The 26,117-nt window shown below is 47.9% G+C and overlaps 1 protein-coding gene across 2 annotated transcripts in view; it reads right to left on the bottom strand.

Moving 5' to 3' along the window:
* Positions 1-1,201: 1,201 nt before the first annotated feature.
* ST6GALNAC1 (ST6 N-acetylgalactosaminide alpha-2,6-sialyltransferase 1) overlaps positions 1,202-26,117 on the bottom strand; it is a 43,807-nt gene continuing 18,891 nt past the window's right edge. The window contains exons 2-10 of one of the 2 annotated variants that reach the window (XM_055242142.2): positions 18,704-19,126; positions 6,084-6,783; positions 4,306-4,474; positions 3,958-4,129; positions 3,089-3,227; positions 2,727-2,830; positions 2,444-2,533; positions 2,257-2,356; positions 1,202-1,965 (exon numbers count right to left, since the gene is read on the bottom strand). In XM_055242142.2, coding sequence (XP_055098117.1) covers positions 1,768-1,965; positions 2,257-2,356; positions 2,444-2,533; positions 2,727-2,830; positions 3,089-3,227; positions 3,958-4,129; positions 4,306-4,474; positions 6,084-6,783; positions 18,704-18,834 — 1,803 coding nt within the window. In that variant the 5' untranslated portion in view covers positions 18,835-19,126 and the 3' untranslated portion in view covers positions 1,202-1,767. Of the gene's footprint in view, positions 1,966-2,256; positions 2,357-2,443; positions 2,534-2,726; positions 2,831-3,088; positions 3,228-3,957; positions 4,130-4,305; positions 4,475-6,083; positions 6,784-18,703; positions 19,127-26,117 lie in introns of those variants that run through there. The other variant, XM_055242143.2, reaches the window with a different exon arrangement.

The following is a 26,117-nucleotide window of genomic DNA, read 5'->3' as shown; positions in this document are numbered from 1 at the left end:
TACAGACATTGTTGCTCTTTACATTTAAATGGATTTCTCTACATTATACCCTCTACTTGATGATTATTTATGTTTATGACAGTTACTGATTTCCGTCTGCTAATCTTATATCCAGCTAACTTACTACAACATGTAGCCTATTTATCAGTTTTCCTCTTCTTTTCTAATTCTTATGCCTCTAATTGACCTATCCTTTCTAATTCTATTGGCTTATACTAGCAGAGTAAGCTAACCCATCAGTATATTCCACTTTGGACTCAGAGTAACACTCATTGAGGCTCAGTCGTTAAGTTTAGGTAGCCTGAGTTTAAATTTGAGGAGGCCAATATGGGGGTAAGGGGGCTCTCTGCCCGTGGCTACTCATTTTCTCTCCTGCTCTGACCTGATGTGGTGTCCACCCTGTCAAAGTCATTGTGACTAGAACTTTGTGGGGGAAAAGCATTTATTGCTTTTTATTGCAGAACTAAGGAGCCTGGGGTGCCGCGGAGGACAGGGCGCCACGAACAGGGCGCCGAGCTGCCGCCACCTGCCGTCCAGAGCTGGCACTGCACCCTTTTAGTGCAAAGCAAATCCCTGTCCCATTGGTCTCCACCTTCCCTGACCATGAAGTCTAAAGGGAAGCTCCCCTCTCTCCCTTCCACTCTCCTACCAAGCGTCCTTTATTCTATTTACTTATTTATTTGTTATTTTTATTTTTGTTATTTTTTGAGACAGAGTCTTGGTCTGTCGCCCAGGCTGGAGTGCAGTGGTGTAATCTCGGCTCACTGCAACTCCACCTCCCAGGTTCAAGGGATTCTGCTGTCTCAGCCTCCCAAGTAGCTGGGATTAGAGGCGCCCGCCATCACGCCTGGCTTACTTTTGTATTTTTAGTAGAGACGGGGTTTCACCATGTTGGCCAGGCTGGTCTCGATCTCCTGGCCTCAAGTGATCTGCCTGCCTTGGCCTCCCAAAGTGCTGGGATTACAGGCCACTGTGCCCGGCCACTTTATTCTATTTAGAATTGTTAGGGTTGTCCCAGGCTCCAGTGTCCAAATCCTGCAGATAGAGCTCAAAGGGTAAGGTGAACTGAAACGTCTTTGGCTTAGCTCAATTCTCATCGTGGGGGTTTGAGAAAGAAAGCAGGTTAATGGGGAGAATAGAAGAATGAAAGGGACCACGTGCAAAACCGGTCCCTATCCACGGAGTAACAACTAGTTGCATCTTCGCTGTACGAAATGTATTTGCCTTTCCATGGACAACAATCATTTGTATTATTATCAGTTTGCTACAACACGTAGAGCTGTCAAATAGCTTAAAGACAAGGACAAGTATAGACCCTTCTGGAATCAGATAACCCCTAGAAAGGTCTTCTAGACAATCTGTAGTGAAGTTAAGTAATACCTTCAAGATTTCACAACTGTAAACTCGATCTGGAATTCAAACCAGATCTATATGTTTCTGTAAATCCAGGCTCTTTTTTCTGTATCAAGAAGTTTTTGGACTGGAAGAGTGTTTTTCAGCAGGAATTGTGGTATTGACCACTCATCACCCCATTTAGTTAAAAATCCCTGGCCTCAGGCCCTACAGCAATGTACTGAAGAACTTCAGAACCTCAGTTAGCCATTTGCCATCCTGACAGAGTCTTGCCCGCAGTTCAGGTGTTCCCTCGGAACTCCTGAAGGGCTTGGAGCTTGGTCGGAGCCCTGGGGAATGGCCAAAGAGTCTCAAGATTCCACTGTACCCTGTGCCTTGGAGCAGGCAAGGAGACCACGGCAGCCCAGGCCCGGGTCAGTTCTTGGCTTTGGCAGTTCCGGGACCGGGACGCTGGTACAGCTGGATTATCCCTTCATCGTGTAGCCGCTTCCAGACTTCTCTCTCCAGCTTGAAGTCATGATTTATGTAAAAGATCAGCCGCTTCCATGACGTGTCATAGTAGTGATCAGAAAAGCGCTCGTGGCCCTCAGTGATGAAGCCATAAGCACTCACCTACATCATGGTTGGAGGAGAAACACGGCCTTTAGTTGCTGTTGCCCAGGTTTCTTCTCATGGCTAATTCTGTGTTGAGGGGTGGGGGTTCTTTTCCCTGGCTCCATCCCTAGCGGTCTGGGTGCAGGTCCCTGGATACGCATGCATAGCTGCATGCACCCATACTCATGCCCACCCTCCTTCCCACCAGAGGTGTGCACCCAGCCCATGCATTGTCCTATGCTGAACAGGCCCAGGAATAGCCTCAGAGCTGTTTCTCCAGGTATTTCTGCAGCTGCAGTGGAGCCTTACCTGGTCACAGAGGTGAAGGGCAGTGAGCAGCAGGAGGGCCCCAGTGGTGGGGCGGTATATCCTCCAGTGGGCACCATCCAGGGTCTTAGACCTCAGAAACCTGTGAAATGCCCCAAACCCCCAACTGTCAGGAGGCTGCAAGGATAACAGGGACCTGGGCTACGTGTCACGTGCTTTCTGCTCTAACCTGTTCTTCATGTATCGGAGAAAGTCTGGGTGCAGCAACAGGTACCTGTCCATGTGCAGGGCTTCCCGAAAAGCTTCCTGGGGTCTGTGCCTGTGGTTAGGAAGGGGTCATTCAGACTCAGCTTCCTTACCTGGCCTGGGGTGGGCCAAGTCAGGGTCATGAGCATGACTGGTATCCCATCTCCAGGTGATAGCTAAGGCTGTCCCCACCTGTCCAACCCTTTAGAGCCACTCATGACATGGCTCAGCCTGGGATAAGGGGATGGCAGGAGGACAGTGGGTACCTGAACCAGAAAAGGTTTTTTGACGTCACCGTCTGATTCATAAGCAGTGCTTCCAGCCACTCATAGTCCCGGGTACCTTCCAGGAAGTGCAAGTAGCGGACGTCCTGAGGACCAAGGACAAGGAGTGGTCCAAAGGTACTGCCTTCAGGAGCACCAGCTGGGGGGGCCCAGCCCTGACTCCAGCTGCTCACTTGCCCTCCTCTGGACTGGTCTGACTGTCCTCCCCACTCCTGCCCTTATAGGAGGGGAGCCTGTACCAACCACAGACTCCATCCGGATGAAAGCCTCTTCTCTCCCTTCTCACCTGTTGTGCTCCCTCATCCAGAGTCTGGGTGTGACCAGGCTCCTTCCTCTTTGCTCACCTTCCCGAGAGGCACGTTCTTGAAACCCCGATTGCCCAATATAAGGAGTGACTGGGTCAGGGAGAAGGCGGTAAAGCCGTAGAAGGATGTCCGAGTCCCCACATCCTGTTCGTAGCCTTTAATGAGAGCTCCGCTCAACCTGTGCAGAAAGACACAATCAGACGGAACAGGCGAGCAGAGGACGGAGATTTGTGTAGGTGGATGGGGAAAGGAAGGAGAAATGGGGGAGGCAGCAGTTCTGTGCTGAATCTCTGGAGAGCCTAGGAATTCCACCTTCCAGACGCAGGCATGGAACACCCTATGGGTCTCTCAGAAGAGTCCATGTCTGCAGAAGAGGGGCAGGAGAGGGGCAGGAGAGGGGCTGGAGAGGGGCTGGAGAGCGGCTGGAGAGGGGCAGGAGAGGAGCTGGAGAGGGGCTGGAGAGCGGCTGGAGAGCGGCTGGAGAGGGGCTGGAGGGGGCAGGAGAGGGGCTGGAGAGCGGCTGGAGAGGGGCAGGTGAGGGGCTGGAGGGGGCAGGAGAGGGGCAGGAGAGGGGCAGGAGAGGGGCTGGAGAGTCTGGAGAGTGGCTGGAGAGGGGCAGGAGAGGGGCAGAAGAGGGGCTGGAGAGAGTCTGGAGAGTGGCTGGAGAGGGGCAGGAGAGGGGCTGGAGGAGGCAGGAGAGGGGCAGGAGAGGGGCTGGAGAGGGGCAGGAGAGGGGCTGGAGAGGGGCAGGAGAGGGGCTGGAGAGGGGCTGGAGGGGGCAGGAGAGGGGCAGGAGAGGGGCTGGAGAGGGGCAGGAGAGGGGCTGGAGAGGGGCTGGAGGGGGCTGGAGAGGGGCTGGAGGGGGCAGGAGAGGGCAGGAGAGGGGAGCTTGGGTGGGGACAGCTTACCGGAACACGTAGTCATGACTGTCTATCTCCTGGCCCATGTGGGAGTTGTTCAGGATGCCCCCATTGCCCACCACGGCACAGGTGATGCACCGGAGGCTCCCAGCGGGGAGGCTGGCCAGGAGCAGCTGCTGCTGGGGCACTGGAGGGAAGCGTGTCACAACCTTCTGCACCACTGGAACAAGAGTGGGGGTGCTCCATTCAGAGCCCTGGGAGGGACAGGAGTCCGACCCATCATTCCTCTCAGGTCTGGCAAACCCTAGGGAAGAGGCAGACCAGAAAGCCAGCTGCCCTCTGCCCTCTGCCCCGGCCTACTGTGCACCCACACCTTCCCCTGGGGTAAGGACTCACAGGAGTAGTTGAGCTCCATGAAGCCAAAGGGTGGTGCAAAGTGTTCCAGGCGGTCCCACTCACTCTGGTTGAAGTGTCTGGAGTCCAGGAAGAGAGTGAGGTTGGCCAGAAAGAGTTTCTGGAGCCACAGCGACTTGGAGGCTTTGATCTTCACAGAGTCAGGGCAAGTCTATATGCAGGAGGACGAAGTCAGGAAGGGAGAGACCCAGAAAGGCCATCGGCGGGGGGCTGCACCACTGCAGCGAGGGCTGGGGCTCGCAGTTTGGAAGGCACGGCCTCTGCTACCTCTTCCATCCTGTTCTCAGGGTCTGCTCACCCTCCTCTCCCCATTGTCTGGGCTCACTGTGGTCCTGAGGGTTCCGGAAAACGGGTGTTCTCGGCTGTCAAGGCAAATGCATCTAGGCCGGGAGCAGTGGCTCACGCCTGTAATCCCAGCACTTTGGGAGGCCGAGGTGGGCGGATCACAAGGTCAGGAGATCGAGACCATCCTGGCTAACATGGTGAAACCCCGTCTCTACTAAAAATACAAAAAATTAGCTGGGCGTGGTGGCGGGTGCCTGTAGTCCCAGCTACTCAGGAGGCTGAGACAGGAGAATGGTGTGAACCCAGGAGGCGGAGCTTACAGTGAGCCGAGATGGCGCCACTGCCCTCCAGCCTGGGCGACAGAGCGAGACTCCGTCTCAAAAAAAAAACCAAAAAAACAAAAAACGCAAATGCACCTTTGTAAGTGTGAGAGGGGCCACATCCTGGGAATGTGGCATGTGTCCAGTGTGCTCTCAGGGCCATGCTTGTAGTCATATGTGTGTAAATGTGTGCATTTTGTGGGCCTTCTCCCTCCCTCCCTCCCTCCCTCCCTCCCTCCCTGCTTCCCTCCTTCCCTCCTTCCCTTCCTTCCCTTCCTTCCCTTCCTTCCCTTCCTTCCCTTCCTTCCCTTCCCTTCCCTTCCCTTCCCTTTCCTCTCCTTCCTTCCTTCCTTCCTTCCTTCCTTCCTTCCTTCCTTCCTTCCTTCTTCCTTCCTTCCTTCCTTCCTTCCTTCCTTCCTTCCTTCCCTCCTTCCCTCCCTCCCTCCCTCCCTCCGACAGGGTCTCACTCTGTTGCCCAGGCTGAAGTGCAGTGGTGCCATCATAGTTCACTTTATCCTCAAGTGATCCTCCCGCCTCAGCCCCCTGAGTAGCTGGGACTACAGGCATGTGCCACTATACGCAGCAACATGCACATTTTGGATACTGCCCCTCTGTGCAAGGACAGGTGAGAAGGACCATGCGGGTGGGTGTGGTTCAGTCAGGCTGTTTCCTTAGGGTTGGGAGAGAGTGAAGGTTGTGGGATTGACTTTGCCGGGAAGACGAGGCATTCCTGGAGACAGAGCTGGGCGTGAGGTTGGGGTGTCCTTGTCTGTGAGTCCCTCCCCTGCAGCCTCTGCAAGAGGGTGGGGATTGAGGGGCCAAGCCCCAGAGTAGATCACACTCTGTCACCCCAGATGGATGACCTCCAGGCCTCAGGAGCTCCAGGGCAGGCCCCATCTCACTCACCCCTCTTATGCTGTTCACGCCAGGGGTCCGGGGCCTGCCTGCTCCTCCTCCGCCACTGTGGCCATCATTGGAAGGACAGGTGGGGCAGAGTCTTGTAGGGCTGAGCTCTGCCTCATAGTGAGCTTGGGGCAGGATAAGACAAAGTCTAGAAGCAGAGCCCAGGAGGTGAGGAGAGGGTGGGCTGGGCTGCCTCTCAGGAGGGGCTTCAGAGCTGGGAGCCAGAGGGAAGGGATGGTGGCAAAAACTCACCGTCTGAAGGCCCCCCGTTTCGAAGCTGTATTTTTCCTCAAAATCCCACCGAGGCTCAGACTTGAAGTTGGCGGCCTTCAGTCTTCGGTTTCTCTGCGTCGTGGGGCTCTGGAAAGGGGCAGGCGGTGGGGTGGCCTGAGCTTTCTTCTCCGTGGGTGGGATGACTGCCGTGGTCACTCCTTTCTGTCTCGTCCTTGTTGACACTGCTCCTGTGGGAGCCAGCATTCTGTGCCAACTTTTGGGAATGAGCGTCTTGGCTGTGGTCGCTGCTTTGCCCTGGTGCTTCACCGACACCGTCCTGGAGGCCGTCAGCTTCCTGGTCTGGCCCCCATTTCCTTGGGTCGTCTTTGTGTCCTGGCTCTTCCGTGATTGCGCCTCTGCCCTGCCAGAGGCCATCCCTGTGTCTTGCCCTCTGGGTGATAGTGTGTTCACCATGGTTTTCTCTTTCTCTGGGCTCTTCCATGCCGCCCTCTGTGCTGTGTCGGGCGCCTTGTCCTGCTCCTCCGGTGGTGCCTGGTTGGCCTCCTTTCCTCTGTCTGTGGCGGTGTGGGCCTTGGGCTGCGTTTGTGTGTTGAGGGCATTGTTCTCTGGCGCTGGCTCTGCGTAGATGGTTGTCCTCCTTGCTCTTGCGGGTGCCTGGGACTTAGGCTTTGCCAGGGACTGTGGAGACCTTTCTTTAATGTTCTCTGTGTGTTGATGCCTAGGGACAGAGATAACCTTTGATGAAGGCTGAAGATTGTGGAAACAGGTCAGAAGCATAAGTCGTTGTTTTATTTTTTTTGTTGGTTTTTTTTTTTTGAGACAGAGTCTTGCTCTGTCACCCAAGCTGGAGTGCAGTGGTACGATCTCAGCTCACTGCAACCTCCATCTCCTGGGTTCAAGTCATTCTCCTGCCCCAGACCCCTGAGTAGCTGAGATTACAGGTGCCCGCCACCATGCCTGGCTAATTTTTGTATTTTTGGTAGAGATGGGGGTTTCACCATGCTGGCCAGGCTGGTCTTGAACTCCTGACCTGCCCAGTGATCCACCTGCCTCGGCCTCCCAAAGTGTTGGGATGACAGGCGTGAGCCACCGTGCCTGGCCAGAAAATAGATTCAAACAAAAGCGGAATAGAATTTGAGATATGTACATAGGACATACCGGAGAGCTTCTCATCCAACAAACGTTTACTAAATGGCTATTCTATTATTATTATTATACTTTAAGTTTTAGGGTACATGTGCACAATGTGCAGGTTTGTTACGTGTGTATCCATGTGCCATGTTGGTGTGCTGCAGCCATTAACTTGTCATTTAGCATTAGGTCTATCTCCTAACGCTGTCCCTCCCCCCTCCCCTGTCCAGTGTGCTGTGCGGGCACCGGGAATACAAATTTGAAGACACAGACCTTGGACCTATGGAATACACGATTATTGTTATTCAAGGCAGGAAACAAAGGTCTTTGCTCACTGGAGAAAGGCAGGGCCGGCCAAGGCAATGTGGGAAGCAGGCTGATTACCCATTCGAGCCCTTCCTCCATTAGGGCCTCCCAGCCTGAGCTGCGCTGACCCTGAGTGGTATTTCCAGCCTTTCTCAGCCTCAAAGCAACACATTTATTCAGGGTTTCCAGTGGGGGCACTCTGTATTCTGACCTCGAAACTGAAGCCTAAATTTCCCAAGGGTGTTAGGAAAGGGCTGACAGTTCTTCCTCCTTACCTCTCAGGGATCCTTCCTGCTTGAAACACCTTTTTTTTTTTTTTTTAGACGGAGTCTGGCTCTGTCACCCAAGCTGAAGTGCAGTGGCGTGATCTCGGCTCACTGCACCCTCAACCTCCCTGGTTCAAGCAATTCCCCTGCCTCAGCCTTCTGAGTAGCTGGGATTTCAGTGCATGCCACCACGCCCGGCTATTTTTTTTTTTTTTTTTTTGTATTTTTAGTAGAGATGGGGTTTCACCATGTTGGCCAGAATGGCCTTGATCTCTTGATCTCGTGATCTGCCCACCTTGGCCTCCCAAAGTGCTGGGATTTTACGGGCGTGAGCCACCGTGCCCAACCTTTTTTTTTTTTTTTTCTTTAAGAGACAGAGTCTTGCTCTGTCGCCCAGGTTGGAGTGCAGTGGCACAATCATAGCTCACTACAGCCTCAAACTCCTGGGCTCAAGCGATCCTCTGGCCTCAGCCTCTCGAGTAGGTGGGACTACAGGCATGCAGCACCATGCCCAGCTAATCTGTGTGTGTGTGTGTGTGTGTGTGTGTGTGTTTAGAGACTGGGTCTCACTCTGTTACCCAGGCTGGTCTCAAATTCCTCACCTCAAGTGATCCTCCGGCCTTGGCCTCCCAGAGTGTTGGTATTACAGGCTTGAGCCACTGCGTCTGGCCTAAACACACACATTTTTAACTGGACTTGCATAGAAAATGCCTCTGCCTTTGTTATATGACTCAAAGAAGTAGCTTGGATGAGAGATATTTCTGACTAGAAAGGAGAGATGGGCCTCAGGGCAGGGTCGGACTGAGATATGGAGCATCCTGAAAAGGCTAATGGGCTTCAAACCCTAATTCTTTCTGTATTTTTCATTTTCAACTAAGCAAAAGAAAAGGAAAAATGTATTATAAGAATAGAAAGCATTTCAAGGAACGCAAGAGCAGGAAGTAGTTGAGCCTCTGGGAGGGCTTGGAACCCGGAATCTCTCTCTAAGGCTTTGTCTCCATCTCACCTCTCCCTCTGAATCAGCTTTCTTCTGCTCTTTCTTTCTGCCTCTGCAGACAGGCCTCCTCTGCTCTCCAGCCCACAGGCTGGTGGAAGACTGCCACTCATAACACCTGTGCTGGGCACTGTGGACTCTCTTTGCTCCCAATTTTTCACTCTAGCAGGAGAAGACTGTGGCCCCCTTGGGTCCTATCTCCATCCCTTTCCAGGGGTCTCGGTCACATACTACGTGACATTCTGGGGCCCACTCTGTGCATGGGAGGAGGACACTTTCAAGAGGAAGAGGGGGTTATTGGTTCATGAACTGGGAAGACACCCCCAAAGTATCCATTCTGAAAGAATGCCACTCAACACAGAGTGAAAAACCTGAGTGAGTGAAGAACACACTCTTGATCAACTCATTCCGCATTTGCCTAGTAGAAGGTCTGAGTGCTGTGCGGGTGCGTGTGAGGCTCACCACTCCCCTTGGTCTGACTACTCAGTGTGAGCTCCAAGCTCGCGTGGGCCATTCAGCAAAAACCAAGCTGTTCACCTGGTTTAACAAACAGCTCTTGTTACCCAGCAAAACCTCTTGGTGGATTCACCCTGACCTCCACTTCCCAACCCCCAGCCTCAAGAAGTCTGTGAAAACTTCCCTTCCAAACTCCGGCAGCAGTCTGCAGAGAGGAATTCTGCTGAACGACATTTTCTGTATCTCAAACATTTTCACGGATGTAGCTGCCTGGCTGGCAGGCACCTTAACTTGGCCGCGGCGGGGAGAGATGATGAGGCAGGGGTGGTTTTTGACATCACACATCTCAGGCCACATAGCATGGACAGCTGGCCGTCTGCTTAGTGGCCACGCTGACCCTGAAGAGGTAAGGCACTCCTCTCTGGAACCCTGTCTAGCAGCAGGAATGGCGCAGTGACTCCTGGAAGGCCCATTCAACCGCAAATCTACAATTGATTGATGACTCGTTTAGGTTTTACAGGAAGTCACAGCAATAACCCAGGTAGTGATAAAATTATGTAATTAAGTTTCATTGAATTCCCTATAATTAAATACACCTATGATTGCTAGGGCTGTGGGTGTTGAGATAGGCATTTCCTTATTCTCATGCATGGTATTTACTGAATGCTCAAATTGTATCCATATGCTGAGTGCCCTATATTCAATGCGTTCGGCCCTGTGTGGTCCTGACCATGTGAGCTGGGCTGGGGTGTGGGAAAGCTTTCTTCTATTAATGACTTCTAGCCCAGAGGCACAGGCAAATTAATCATGGATCATACCAAAACAACAAGCAACTTAACTGCATAATTCTGATCTACTAGGGAAGTAAAAATATAAAATGTTGCCCTTTAATAAATGAATTTATTGGCTGGATGAGGTGGCTTATGCCTGTAGAGCCAGCATTTTGGGAGGCCGAGGCGGGCAGATCACCTGAGGTCAGGAGTTCAAGACCAGCCAGGCCAACATGGCAAAACCCCGTCTCTATTAAAAATACAAAAAAAATTAGTCGGGCATGGTAGCACACAGCTGTAATCCCAGCTACTCAGGAGGCTGAGGCACAAGAATTGCTTGAACCTGGGCAGCAGAGGTTGCAGTGAGCTGAGATAGCACTACTGCACTCCAGCCTGGGTGACAGAGCAAGACTCCGTCTCAATTAAAAAATAATAATAATGGCCAGGCGTGGTGGCTCACGCCTGTAATCCCAGCACTTTGGGAGGCCGAGGTGGGTGGATCACCTGAGGTCGGGAGTTCGAGACCAGCCTGACCAGCATGGAGAAACCCCATCTCTACTAAAAATACAAAATTAGCTGGGCATGGTGGTGCATGCCTGTAATCCCAGCTATTGGGAGGCTGAGGCAGGAGAATCGCTTGAACTTGGGAGGCAGAGGTTGCAGTGAGCTGAGATTGCACCACTGCACTCCAGCCTAAGTGATATAGCAAGACTCTGTCTCAAAAAAACAAAAACAAAAAACAAAAAACAAAGTTTATTTTCCTTGGAAGATCCTGAAAGTTTTCTAAAAGTGAATGAATGTTTGATTTTTATGACTTTACTTTGATTTTGGATGTGTCTATATGCTGCTTCCATGACTAAAAGCTGTATGATTGCCTTAATTCTCTTTGTATGCTGGAAAAAAATGGCAGAAATCCATATTCTCTTGTTATTCTGAGTATTCTTTTTTCAAATCAAAGCCTGTGTGGTGGTTTTCAGCCACCTCAATATTAGTGGGGAGATCCTAGTGGGGATGTTATGTTCTGGGACTCGAGAGAAAACAGAGGGAAGATGAGTCAGTTGCTCCTCATCATACTTCAGTGCTGGATCCTGAACAGACAGGTCCCCAGCATTCTCAGAGATGCCCTTCGCCTAGCTGAATTCACTGTGGGCCAGAATGCCAGTCAGCTGGTTTGAAAGTTAGATGTCCTCTCCCCGTAAAATACACAAACAGGCCAGGAGTGGTGGCTCATGCCTGTAATCCCAGCACTTTGGGAGGCTGAAGCAGGCACATCACTTGAGGTCAGGAATTCAAGACCAGCCTGGCCAACATGGCGAAACCCTGTCTCTACTAGGAATACAAATATTAGCCGGGTGTGTTGGTGCACGCCTGTAATCCCCGCTCCTCGGGAGGCTAAGCCAGGAGAATTGCTGGAGCCTGGGAGGTGGAGGTTGCAGTGAGCAGAGATCGCACCACTGCACTCCAGTCTGGGCAGCAAAGAGAGACTCTGTCTCAACAACAACAACAACAACAAACCAACTCAATGAGACATCTTATGGAAAGTTCTACGAGAATTTGAAAACACAATGCAATGTTTATTCTGCAATATTCATTGAGTGGCCATGACATGACAGGCATTCAGAGGTATCTGCTAGAGATTAAAGATAAAAAAAGCAATGGTCACTGGTTTTAAGAGGCTCACAGTCTATCAGAGAAACAGACATGAGTATAAGCAGCTGCCTTAAAGTGTCATCGGTATGATGATATTAGTTATACGTATGCGAGGCAGTGTGACAGCTTGGGGAGGCAGTTCTGCTTGGGGGGATACTTTGTTATGTAGGGGTTACCTAAGCTGAGTCTTTTTCTCCTGAGTCTTCAGAGGTGAACTTTTATGAATTTTTATTTTTATAAAAGCAATGTGTGCTTATTGCGGAAAAAGCAGAAACTGCCTTCAAACATGAAAGGATAGCAACCTCCTATTATCTCAGTCCCTTCAAAGAGTCTACTGTTAGTACCTCAGGGCATGAACAGCCGGATCCCTTTTCTACGCCTGTCATAGTTTTGAATATATATAATATTTTGAAATGTTACTTGTTTCCTTCTCCACCCTACCCCCATGCCCCCAGCAGTTAAGATTTGGTTTCATGTTCAAGAGGTAGTAAAATAGATCAATCTTGGAGAAGTTATGAGGAGGAAAGACTTTACTACTTCTTACTACCATTGTCCTTCCCCTGGAAAGATTTACTCTGGTGGGTGGCGGAAATGAGAGAAGGAGGGATCTGTGAGTTCCAAGGCCGGAGGACTCTGCTTCCTGGCAGTGTTCCAAGGGTCTAACAAGACCCCTGAAAAAAAAAAAGACTCCCGAGCCTAGGAAGAGAGGACCACAGTGTCAGAAAAGTCTCACACCAAGCCGAGATCACGCCACCGCACTCCAGCCTGGACGGCAGAGGGAGACTCCGTTTCAAAAAAAGAAAAAAAAAAGTCTCTCACACATAAGCCAGGTGGACATGCAAGAGCCAAGGGGCAGGAACAATGGCTGTTTCAGCAGCTACTCTGTAGCTAAGAGTCAGCGTCCCACTCCCGTGCCTTGGCACTGCATCAGATGTCCTGGAGCCCTTGATACCATCTTGCAGAGGAGCAAGAAGAGCTAAGATTAAGTTTTCCTGAAGCTTGGTGGATGGGAGTTCAGAATCAGAAATCAGGAGGTGATAGAAAATAAAGTTCTGTTCTTTTCTTCTTGGACACAGAGGCTCACTCTGTCGTCCAGGCTAGAGTGCAGTGGCATGATCTCGGCTCACTGGAAGCCAGTGCCCAGGTTCAAGCGATTCTTGTGCCTCGACCCCCTGAGTAGCTGGGATTACACGCACGTGCCACCGTGCCCGGCTAATTTTCATATTTTTAGTAGAGATGGAATTTTGCCATTCTGGCCAGGCTGGAGAAAATAAAGTGACAACAAGAAAATGACAAACACAACCCATAGGTCTGTTTTTACAGCTCACTCTTTTTTTTTTTTTTTTTAATAGAATGCTTCTCGAATTTGTGTGTCATCCTTGTGCAGGGGCCATGCTACACAGCTCACTCTGAATTACCATCTCTAAAGCTAAAACACGCATAGATCTTCCAAAACATATTTATACCAGACTATGGAAGCCAAGCAGGGACATAGTCTTAGATGACATCTGCACATCAGTGAACAAATGATGCACGTGGCTGTGTCTTAAGATGATATGAGAGATGGCCCAATGGGTTTGAAATCATAGAATTGTCTTTTTTATTTTTTTTGAGACAGAGTCTTGCTGTGTCACCCAGGCTGGAGTGCAGTGGAGCAATCTTAGCTCACTGCAACCTCTGCCTCCCGAGTTCAAGCAGGTCTCCTGTGATAAAAGCGATAATACTCAGCCTCCCGAGTAGCTGGGATTACAGGCAACTGCCACCACGCCTGGCTAACTTTTGTATTTTTATTTATTGATTATTAGTATTTTTTTGAGATGGAGTTTCACTCTTGCTGCCCAGGCTGGAGTATGGTGGCGTGCTCTCGGCTCACAGCAAGCTCCGCCTCCCAGATTCAGGCAATTCTCCCTGCCTCAGCCTCCCAAGTAGCTGGAATTACAGGCACCGGACCATGTCTAGCTAATTTTTGTAATTTTTAGGAGAGACGGGGTTTCACGATGTTGGTCAGGCTGGTCTCGAACTCCTGACCTCAGGTGATCCGCCCACCTTGGTCTCCCAAAGTGCTGGGATTACAGGCATGAGCCACCGTGCCTGGCCTCATAGAATTGTCTTGAAATTCTTCCACTACACTCCTCCCACCATCCTATTTGTTGCCAAGTCCAGCTGATCTGACTTCTTCTCAGTCCTTTCTTCCTATTCACACTGTCCTTGCTCACGGTCTCATTAATGCTATCCTAAATCATTGCAATGACCTCTAAACTATCCCCTCTAAAACCATGTTCCCCCGATCATCCATCCTGTAATCTATCGACAGAGTGCTCTGCATAAAGCATGAATTTACTCCAGCTAACTCCCTTACTCTAAAGTTTTTGAGAGCCATAAAGTTTAAACGTTTTGGCATGTTTTTTAAGGTGACAAATCCATTCTTTCATTAACAAGCATTTATAAAGCACCTCCACTGGGTCCAGGCCCTGTTCATAGCACTGAGGAAACACAGACAAATAAGACAATGCTGGCTGGGTGCGGTGGCTCACGCCTGTAATCCCAGCACTTTGGGAGGCTGAGGCAGGTAGATCACTTGAGGCCAGGAGTTCAAGACCAGCCTGGCCAACATGGCGAAACCCTGTCTCCACTAAAAATACAATCATTAGCTGGGCGTGGTGGCGTGTGTCTGTAGTCCCAGCTACTCTGGAGGCTGAGGCAGGCTAATTGCTTGAACCTGGGAGTTGAGGTTGTAATGAGCCAAGATCGCGCCACTGCACTCCAGCCTGGGCGACAGAGCCAGACTCCATCTCGAAAAATAAATAAATAAAAGAAATTACATAACTCATGTAATCTCACAAATTCATATAATTACGTGATAAACACACACACACACACACACACACACACACACACACACACACACACACACTAGGTGCTCTACCTGGCTCTAAGCTCTTTTATTCCACCAAGCCAGCCAGGCCAGAGCTCAGACCTTGGCTGCTGGAGGTGGGAGACGTGGGGGATGAGATGAGGAGGAGATTGGGGAAGCTGGGGAGAGGGGGGCAGTAAAAATCATAGGCACCGAGAAAACTCCCCCTCTTTTTTCAAGTCGTCACTCCTCCGGTACGGTTACTTAAGTGAGCGTCTGTCTTGGAGGGTGGGGCTGGGGCGTCCCTGCCTGCCCTGAGGTTCATTCGGCTTCTGTCTGATGTTGGGGGCCCCTGTTGACTTGTTGATCTCTGCACATTAGTAAATGTGGTTTCTCTGGGGAGGGGTTCTCCTTTACACCGAGAATCCCCGCAGGAGGGTCCTTTCTAGGATCACGTCTCCCACTGCCCCCTGCGGCATTTGGTGTCCCCAAACACTGTTCTGGAGTGAGTGACCCATTATTGCCCCGGCAGGTAACTGGGCAGTTGAGGGTTCTGGTCTCTGCCCCCCCACCAGGAAGCGCTGAACTTCCCTTCCACTGCCCTCTGGGCTGTGAAGACCTGGGAGGGAGGGGCAAGGTGGTTCTGTCTCTTCCCAGGTACATTACATCGTGGACAGTTCCAACAACTTCCTGCCTTCAGAAATCTCTAGACCAGAACCAGACACTGCTCTACTTAACATTTGCCCCTTAACTCCAGGGCATGTGGCATCTGCTGGGAAGGCCAGGCCCAGTCACTATGAGTGACTCTCAGGCAGCCCATTCCCACCCCAAAACATCGCCCCAGGAGGACTCTAACCCTCTGAGCTCCTCTCCTCCCCTGTCTTCTTATCTAAGCTAGCTTATCTTGGGTTTTTGTCAGTTGCAATCAAGTGTTCCAACAAATACAAACCTATATTCACATCATACACAAAGTAAATTTCTGATGGGTTCTTATTAAGCTTAAAGAACAACAGTACAGAAATATTAGTAGAAAGTGTAAAAGAAAATGTATATAATGTTAGGGGTGGGAATGACCTTCCTAAAAATTGCACAAAGTCCAGTGACCACAAAGGAAAAGATGGACAAATTTTATTGATGTAACAATTACTTCTGTATGACATAAGATATCACAAACAATGAAATAAAACCAAACAAATATCAGGCTGAAGAAGATATTTTGAAACAGGAATTAAAAGCAATTAAAGAACGTGTAAGCAAAAACTCAGATGTATGTAAAAAAACCCAGTTCCCCCTAAGAAAGAAAAAGAGGTGGAATCCTTTAAAAATTAACTGCCTGTTTTTCTGTCTGTGGCCAGTGAGCCTTACCTCTCCCTTTCCCAGGCATTGTGAAGACCTTGTTTCTCCAGCTGTGCAGCTGCAAGGTCACTAGGCAGATAAACTCAAGTCGTAAAACACATTTTTCCTTGAAAAGTAAGAAATGATGTAATGCATGTCTCAATTGAGTAACTGTCTTTGTTTCTTGCTTCTGTAATATGCTTCCCCCTGCACAGATCTCCCCCTGCCCCATGAAATGCTTAAAAGGTAACCTGATGCTTTGTTCGGGCTCAGTTTTTTTGGATGTTAATCTGACTGGGCCGGTGCACTTTAATAATGATAATAAATCCTCCTCAACCCCTCGGTCTCTCTGATCCCTAAATTATCCTGCTGCATTTAGAAGTATTGTAACATATATGATAAAAAGGTTAATATCCCTAATACACAAAAAGCTCCTACAAATATGAAAAAGATAAATAACTTAATAAAAAGGAAGAAAAGATATGAACAGGTCATTCACAGAAAAGTACAAATGACTAATAAAGTTAAGATTCTCAAATACATCAGTGATCTGAGAAATGCAAATTAAAAAGAGAAACACTGGCTGGGCGCGGTGGCTCATGCTTGTAATCCCAGCACTTTGGGAGACCGAGGCGGGTGGATCACGAGGTCAGGAGATCGAGACGATGGTGAAACCCCGTCTCTACTAAAAATACAAAAAATTAGCCGGGCGTGGTGGCGGGCGCCTGTAGTCCCAGCTACTCGGAGAGGCTGAGGCAGGAGAATGGTGTGAACCCAGGAGGCGGAGCTTGTAGCGAGCCGAGATCGCGCCACTGCACTCCAGCCTGGGTGAGAGAGCGAGACTCTCCGTCTCAAAAAAAAAAAAAAAAAAAAAGAGAAACACTTTCACCTATCAGATGATTAAGACTTCAAAACCTTAATGAAAGCCAGTGTGGTCCTGGGAGGTAAAGTGAACTCACACCTGTCAGTGTAGCATTCTGAGAGAACAATTCAATGGTGTCCATTGACATTTCATGTAAACATATCCATGGTCTTGGCAATTCCACTTCCAGAAATCTACCCGGAAATCACTTACGCAAGTGCTCAAAGGTATGTGAGAAACCTGATAGGGGTTGGTTAAGTAAACAGTACCTACCCTGTGGAATGCTAAGCAACTGTTGAAAGAAGGGAGTAGACCTGTATGTCCCGACATGGAAAGATGTCCATGATATAGTGTGACTTACAAGGTCAACCTGTGGAATGATATGTAGCATGAGATACATATATATGTATATACATATATACGTATATATACATATATATGAGATATATATAGCTCTCATGCATATATATGTAAATCTATGATATATGTGTGTATATGTCTATATCTCTCTATATATACAATATATCTATATATACATATATCTCTCATGCTACATATTGACATATAGTATATCAATATATAGCGTATATATTGTATATCTATCTCCATACTATATATAGATATCTGTATCTCCATCTATCTATCCATCTATCTGTCCATCTAGCTGCCTGTCTATCTCTCTCTGTCTCTCTCTCTATCTGCCTATCTATCTATTTATCTATCTATCTATCTATCTATCTATCTATCTATCTATCTATCATCTATCAGGCTTGTATAGCGTAAAGGTAATGAGCACAGGGTATGGCACCAAAATGCCTGGGTTTGAATCTTGGCCCTGCCATATACTAGCAGGGTGATCTTGGGAGAATCACTTCAGTTCTGTGTATCTCAGTGTCCTCCTAATAATGAGAATTAGTGAGTTAACGTACATTAAGCATTTAGAATAGGGGCTAGCTCGTAGTAAATACTATAGCAGTGTTAGCTACATAATAATAGAATTCTGTGTACCCTCAAGTGTCAAGAGTGGTCACCTTGAAGAGTGGATAGAGGTGGAGGTATAATAGGGAGACCTTCACTTCCTGCTTCACCTTTCTGTATTTTTTTTTAACTCCATGAGAACCTGCATGACTTTCAACGTTTAAGAACAGTGAAATGAAATTATTGCTGGGCGCAGTGGCTCATGCCTGTCATCCCAGAGCTTTGGGAGGCCGAGGTGGGTAGATCACTTGAGGTCGGGAGTTCAAGACCAGCCTGGCCAACATGGTGAAAACCTATCTCTACTAAAAATACAAAAACTTAGCCAGGCCTGGTTGTATGCAGCTGTAGTCCTACCTACTCAGGAAGCTGAGGCTTGAACCTGGGAGGTGGAGGTTGCAGTGAGCCGAGATCACGCCACTGCACTCCAGCACTCCGGCAACAGTGTGAGACTCCATCTCAAAAAAAAAAAAAAAGGGCCTCTCACTGCTGGAGATGTGTGTATTTTCTAAGAAAAATGGTCTAGAAGGTATTTTTGAAGGATTAACTTGGCGTCCACAATTGAAACTGCCTCCCTAAGAGGGAGGCTCTCCATTTTACCAACAAACTTAGGGTGAGTCCGCGTCTGAAACGAGTGGAACACACAGGATGGCTCTTTTGCTTCAGGACGTAGAGAATGGTATGTAAGAACTAACCCAACGCTGCTGCCGTTACTCACAGTCCCAGAGGGGAAAGCAGTCACGTCTTCTGTCTGCACTCTGCAGACCTAACCCATCAGTTCTCAAACTCCTGTACATGTCCCACGGTATCTGGACATGTCCATCCCATGGTGTCTTGGTTCCCCACCGCCACCCTTTCTGTTCCCTGCAAGTCTTCCCATTAGTCTTTCTTCCCAGTGGTTCTTGAGAACATTCCTGACCCCTGACACTCCCATGTGGACACACAGGTGGCTCAGACTTCCCCAGTCCTCCCTGGGCTATCATTTTTCTGTTTCCTCAAATGAATGAAATAAGAGGAGTGGAAAGGACGAGAATCTTACCTGGAAGGGTTTGTTTGAGGCTCCTTAATAAAGGAGGGCAAGGCGAAGAGAAAGAAGACCAGGACAGCCAGGAGCAAGGACCACTGGACGCCGTGGCTCAGGTGCCTGCATCTCCACAGGCGGGACCTCATGGTGGTGGGTCGGGTTCTAGAGGATGGTTCTGCATGTCCTGGGGCCTTGATGTAGGCAGCTGGGAGTCTCACCGCCCAGGTTTCCTGACCGGGAAGTGCACACCCTTTGTCTTAACAATGAGCCACTCCGGCAAGTGCTGAGTTTATCAGTCTCTGCCAAGAAAGGGAGGAACCGCCTTCACTGCTGTATGAAGGCTTATAGGCTGGTGTGGCTTGAATGAAGGGAAACTCCTTGTGTTCAAACATGTTCACCTTCCTTTTTTGTCTCTGAAGCCAATATCTGAAAGTCAAGCTTTATGAGAAATATAACCACATTATATGCATTCTCATCTTGGTCAGGTTACTTAACCCATCTGCTGCCATATAAATGGAAAAAGGCAGTTATCTTCCTTGTGGGATTATCATGAAGATACCTTGAGGCCACCATGCACAGGGCTTTGTTTGTGGTAGGCACCCAACACACATGTTCAACACTTTAGCTCAACCTTCCCTGTTTCTCATCTGAAATCATGACCCTTACAACAATGAGCAGCACGTATGAGGGCTCACTCTGAGCTGGGCACTGGGGAGTCTTCACAGGCACTCATGGAACCCTCACTGCCACTCTAGGGGCTGGGTACTGTCATCACTTTCATTTTACAGAGGAGGAAACGGCCTCCAAGAACAAGCCCAAGATCATACGGTGAGCCACTGGCTTGGGGTCCAGATCCAACTGACCTAGAGATTGCATTCTTTTTTTAAGAAATAGAGATGGGTCTCAGTATGTTGCCCAGGCTGGTCTCAAACTCCTGGACTTAAGTGATCCTCCCACCTCAGCCTCCCAAAGTGCTGAGATTACAGGCATTGGCCACCATGCCCGGCCGTGATTGCATTTTTCTTTCTTTCTTTCTTTTTTTTGAGACAGTCTCGCTCTGTTGCCAGGCTGGAGTGCAGTGGTGCAATCTTGGCTCACTGCAACCTCCGCCTCCCGGGCTCAAGTGATTCTCCTGCCTCAGCCTCCTGAGTAGCTGTGACTACAGGCGCCCACCACCACACCTGGCTAATTTTTATATTTTTAGTAGAGACGGGGTTTCACCATGCTGGCCAGGATGGTCTCGATCTCCTGACCTCATGATCCACCCGCCTCGGCCTCCCAAAGTGCTAGGATTACAGGTGTGAGCCACGGTGCCTGGCCGATTGCATTCGTATCCACTGCTTAGTAGCACCTACGAGAAATCATTAACTCTACCTTGATCAAAGCAATGCAACACAAAACCCACATAATTCTTGGGAAAAAAAAGTACACCTCAGAGGAAAAACATCAAGACCATTTGTAGAAAACTTTAAAAATTCAGAGAAGCAGCCCTCCATAAAGCACTGTGGGTTAGTAATTCTATAAAAATATTGTCCAGGGTGTTGAACTGTGGGAGAGGTTTTGGGGCCTGGGCTCGCTGTTCATACCTGGCAGTGGGCATTTCTGCTAATGTACAGTTTTCAGTTCTGTACACAAGGCTCTTGGCCTTCACCCATGGCATGCACCGATAAATGATTAAACCACCTTCCTCAGGGAGGACGAAAAAGGCAAGAACATATGTCTGAGCAGCTGAGAGTAATACAGACGACTGATGTTTCCTTTATCCCCTACTATACACTGCAACTCACAGCACTGTTCCAAGGCATGGGCTGGTAGCAAGGAGAAACATCTCTATTAGTACTGATTCAGCCTCTCTCTCTCTCACCGTGCCTAACCTACAGATGCTCATATGTTAACTCTATAAACATTTTCTGAATTGATCTGTATCAAGTCATAACTCTTTGTCCTAACTGGCCCCTTATCCTGAGTTCCTTTATGCACTTGACATGTACAATTATATTGCTGTATCCTGGTGCCTGCTTGCAACGCTATGCAAATAAGTGCACAGTGAAAAGGCATTTTCTTACCCACAGCACTGGTGTGACTAAACAGAGTATCTCTTTCATCACGCCCTATGTTCTGAAGAAGGCACTGGCTGTCAGTGCTCGCTGCTTTCCGCAGGGCATGGAGATCCAGTTGAGCTCCTGGGTGCAAGCTAAGCTACTGTGGACAATCTGTCCCTCTCACCACATTAGAGGCAGGTTGAACTTGAAGACCTTGAGGCCAGCTGGTGTGGCAGGATAATCCAGAGTCCTAGTTTCCTGGTTCTCAGGTTCCAGCCCACTGCTGTTGTAGCATGTGCCTGGGCAGAATGCGGGATCCAGAGGTGTGTGTTTTAGGAGAAATTGACTTTCCAATTATTTTGTTTTTGCTTTTTGAGACCAGGCCTCTTTCTGTCACCCAGGCTGGAGGGCAGTGGTGCAATCATAGTTCACTGAAGCCTTGAATTCCTGAGCTCACAAGATCCTCCCGTGGCAGCCTCCCTCCAAAGTAGCTGGGATTACAGGTGGGTGCCACCACACCTGGAAAATTATTTTTTGTAGAGATGGGGGGGGTCTTGCTATGTCGTGCAGGCTGTTCTTGATCTCCTGGTCTCAAGTGACCCCACTTTGGCCTCCCAAAGTGCTGGAACACTTCGTGTGAGCCGCCGCGCCCAGCTGCCAGTTATTTTTTAAACATCATCACAATTTTGTGTTTGGTAAGATCTACCTTTCTATCCTTTTTATTATTTTATTTTATTTTATTCTCTTAAGCTCAATGGCAAAAACTTTTTCTCCTTTTTAAACTAAAGCTTTGAACTCTAGTCTTTGAACTTTAGTATACATCAGCTGATGGGACATGTAAGAACTTACATGCAGATAAGAGTTGTTAAAAGATAATTTTCAGTAAAAGGTAAAATCATTACTCAAATAGATATAAGATAAAAGATAATTTTCAGTAAAAGGTAAAATCATTACTCAAATAGACATAAGACATAAAAATGTGGTAAAGATTTGATTCTACTCATGAGAGGACCAGGCAGATATAATAACCAATTCAAAAGAGAAGTGCATGAGCACAAAGTAATTTAGATTGTTTTTCTTTTGCTTCTTTCAAGATTTTTCTCTATCTTTGGCTTTCAGTATTTTGACTATGATGTGTCTGTATGGGTCTTCTTTCATTTATTCACTTGGAGTTTCTTGGATCTATGTATTAGTGTTTTTCAACAAATTTCAGAAGTTTTCGGGTATTATTTGTTTGAATATTTTTTCTCTCTATCTCTGCCTCTTGAGCATTCTTTCCTAGGATGAGTATGTTGGTGTGCTTAACAGTATTCTACATTTCTCTGAGGCTCTATTCATTTTTCCTTATTATTTTTCTTAGTGTCCTTCATCTCTATTAATTGATCTTCATGTTGGCTGATTCTTCCTTCTGCCAACTCAAATCTACTATTGAGCCCCTCTAGTGAATTTTTCATTTTGATTATTTTTTAACTTCAGAATTTCCATTTACTTCATAATTTTTTTCTATCTTTTTAGTTAACATTCTCTATTTCATAAGTCATTATTATCATGCCTTTAATTCTTTAAACATGGTTTACATTAAAAACTTTTTTTTTTTTTTTTTTGGAGACAAGGTCTTGCTTTGTCACTCGGGCTGAAGTACAGTGATGCAATGATAGGTCACTGTAACCTTGAACTCCTGGCCTCATGTGATCCTTTCTCCCCAACCTCCCTAGTAGTGAGGACTACAGACTAATTTATTTATATATATATATATATATATATATAATTTTGTAGAAACAGGTTTTCACTGTGTTGCCCAGGCTGGTCTTGAACTCCTGGCCTTAAGCAATCCTCCTGCCTAGAATTCCTGAAGCACTGAGATTACAGGCGTAAACCACTATGCCTGGTCTACTTCGATTTATCATAGCTGCTTTGAAGTCTTTTTTCCAATGTGTCCAGCATTTAGGTCCCTTCAAAAGCACTTTTTATTGCCTGACTTCTCTTCCTGTGTATTTGTCACAGTTTTTTTGCATGTCATAATTTTTTGTTGAAAAGCAGACATTTTAGATAATATATTGTAGCAACTCTAGATGCTGAATTCCCCACTACATTGAGGCTTGTTGGTGCAACTGTTGTTTGTTTGGGCATTTGTTTATTTAATTCTGAACTAATTCTATGAAGCCTATTTCCTGGTTTGTGTGCAGAGTGTACAATTTCTGATGTTTCTGCTGAGTTTCTTTCTTTTCTCCTCTTTTTTTTTTTTTTTTTTTTTTTTTTTTTTGAGACAGAGTCTCGCTCTTTCACCAGGCTGCAGTGCAGTGGCGCGATCTTGGCTCACTGCAACCTCTGCCTCCCAGGTTCAAGCGACTCTCCTGCCTCAGCCTCCCAAGTAGCTGGAACTACAGGTGCGTGCCACCACGCCCAGCTAATTTTTGTATTTTCAGTAGAGACAGGGTTTCACCATGTTGGCCAAGATGATCTCAATCTCCCGACCTCGTGATCCACCCACCTCGGCCTCTCAAAGTGCTGGGATTACAGGTGTGAGCCACCGCACCCAGCCTTCTGCTGAGTTTCTTAACCACTGTGTCTGGTACAGAGTTTCCACCCTACAAGTGGGGTCTGGGTTGGGGAAAGGAGCCCCAGCCCTCTTGGCCACACCTGCATGGAACACAGTTTTTGCAACACAGAGCTGGAAGGGATGAGAGACACCAGTGACACACCCTTCTTAGAGTGAAACTGTAGCCTGGAGTGGAGGCAGAGGGAGCCCCCCATCTTCTTGGGAAGCCACACCTGCTTGGGAAGAAGATAGGAGTGGGATGTGACTCAGGTGCCACAGACTCTTTATTCTTACTGGGATTCAGGAGATTTTCTTGAATAAATATTTCTTCATTTGCTGTATGTCCTTAGGACAACATAATTTTATTTTAATTATTTAAATAATTTTCACCAATTAGGTCAGGTGCAGCAGCTTACACCTGTAATCCCAGCACTTTGGGAGGCTGAGGTGGGAGGATCACTTGAGCCCAGAAGTTCGCGACCAGCCTGGGCAGCATGGTGAAACCCTGTCTCTACAAGAAGTACAAAAATTAGCCAGGCGTGGTGGTGCATACCTGTAGTCCCAGCTACTTGGGGGGCTGAGGTGGAAGGATTGCTTGAGCCTGGGAGATCAAATCTGCAGTGAGCTGAGATGGCACCACTGCACTCCAGCCCGGGTGACAGAGCCAGACCCTGTCTCAAACAAACAGACAAATAATTTTCACCAATTAAATGGCTGTTTTGTAGGGAAAGGCCTGCTGAGTTCCTCACATAGCCATCTCAGATAGTCTACCCATAACTCTTGTGGTGAACTGACATGAGCATAAAAGAAGGCCACGTGGCCTATTGTTCCGTGAAGGGGCCGTATCTACAAAGCAACCTCCAAATGCTGAAGGAGCCAATCAACCAGAGGAGGAGACAGACAAATCCAGTTTGTCAGCATAGGATGATTTACTGGGTAAATTTACAGATAGAAAAGCATGGTCTTGGGGGCTGCAGACATGTAGATCTCTGCAATGCAACCCCTCAAATCTAGGGCTTCTATCTTGGGGAAAAGTATATGTGCTCTGGAAGGAATGTGTAGGTGGCTATGAGTATCACTCCACCTATGATGTCTGCAGCAGCATCTCGGATTGTCTTGGAGGAAAAGTGAAAGTTAAAATGAATAGGTGTTCCTACCTAAAGAGAAATACATCAACTGCACATTTGGAAGGTATTCTCGGACTCAGGGTTGGTCAGGCAGATTAGCGTTTAAAATAAAGCTGCTCTTGTCTCCACACATAGGTTTTAGCATATAAAAGTTATATAGTGAATTTTAAGTCAAAGTTACTTAAATAAAACTGAAATTTTACATTTGATTTTGAAAATGTAATTAAATATTTTAAAAGCATACCTTGGCGATATTGTGGGTTTGATTCTAGACCACTGCAATTGCAGCAAAGTGAGTAACAGAAATTTTTTTATATAAGATATGTTTACACCATAATGTTTTCTTCCTTCCTTCCTTCCTTCCCTCCCTCCCTCTTTTTCTTTCCTTCCTTCCTTCCTTCCTTCCTTCCTTCCTTCCTTCCTTCCTTCCCTCCCTCTTTCTTTCTCTCTCTCTTTCCTTCCTTCCCTTCCTTCCCTTCTTTCCCTCTCCTTCCTTCCTTCCTCCCTCCCTCCCTCCCTACCTCTCTCTCTCTCTCTCTTTCTTTCTCTCTTTCTTTCTTTTTCTTTCTTCCCTCCCTCCCTCCCTCCCTCCCTTCCTTCCTTCCTTCATTCCTTCCTTCCTTCCTTCGACTGAGTTTAACTTCTGTTGCCCAGGCTACAGTGCAGTGGCACAATCTCGGCTCACTACAACCTCTGCCTCCTGGGTTCAAGCGATTCTCCTGCCAAAGCCTCCCAAGTAGCTGGGATTACAGGTGTCCGTCACCACGCCCGGCTAATTTTTGTATTTTTAATAGAGACAGGGTTTCGCCATGTTGGCCAGGCTTGTCTCGAACTCCTGACCTCAGGTGATCCACCCGCCTCGGCCTCCCAAAGTGCTGGGATTACAGGCGTGAGCCACCGCACCGGGCCTACAAAGTGTTTTTAAATTAACATATGTACATTGGTATTTTAGACATAATGCTATTGCACACAAAAGAAGCATATACGTGTGAAACAATGTCCAACAGTAAACTGGAATTTTATTTAGCTGAGTTGTTCTAAAAAAAAAAAAAAGAAATGAAAACAAAGAATAAATAATATTACATAAACTTAGTTCATAAAGCGGCAGCAGGGTTTGAGAGGATTTACTTCAATTTTGAAAGAATTTCTACTATGGATGGGCAAAATGGCATAAAACATCACGTTACAGAGAAAACTTCCTTTTTTTTTTTTTTTTTTTGAGACGGAGTCTCGCTCTTTCGCCCAGCCCGGAGGGCAGTGGTGCGATCTCGGCTCACTGCAAGCTCTGCCTCCCGGGTTCACGCCATTCTCCTGCCTCAGCCTCTCCGAGTAGCTGGGACTACAGGCGCCCGCCACTGCGCCCGGCTAATTTTTTTTTTGTATTTTTAGTAGAGACGGGGTTTCACTGTGTTAACCAGGATGGTCTCGATCTCCTGACCTCGTGATCCGCCCGCCTCAGCCTCCCAAAGTGCTGGGATTACAGGCGTGAGCCACTGCGCCCAACCTGAGAAAACTTTCAATCTATGCAGCAAGCTTTACTGTTGTCTTATTTTATTTTATTTTACTTTATTTTATTTTATTTTTTTGAGATGGAGTCTCATTCTGTCATCCAGGCTAGAGTGCAGTGGCGCGATCTCAGCTCACTGCAAGCTCCGCCTCCCGGGTTCACGCCATTCTCCTGCCTCAGCCTCCCGAGTAGCTGGGACTACAGCGCCCGCCAC

Source organism: Symphalangus syndactylus, chromosome 14 (genome assembly GCF_028878055.3).
Source record: "Symphalangus syndactylus isolate Jambi chromosome 14, NHGRI_mSymSyn1-v2.1_pri, whole genome shotgun sequence".
In the NCBI taxonomy this organism is placed as follows: domain Eukaryota; kingdom Metazoa; phylum Chordata; class Mammalia; order Primates; family Hylobatidae; genus Symphalangus; species Symphalangus syndactylus.
Note: the sequence above shows the minus strand (reverse complement) of the source record. Positions and strands in the feature narration are given on the sequence as shown.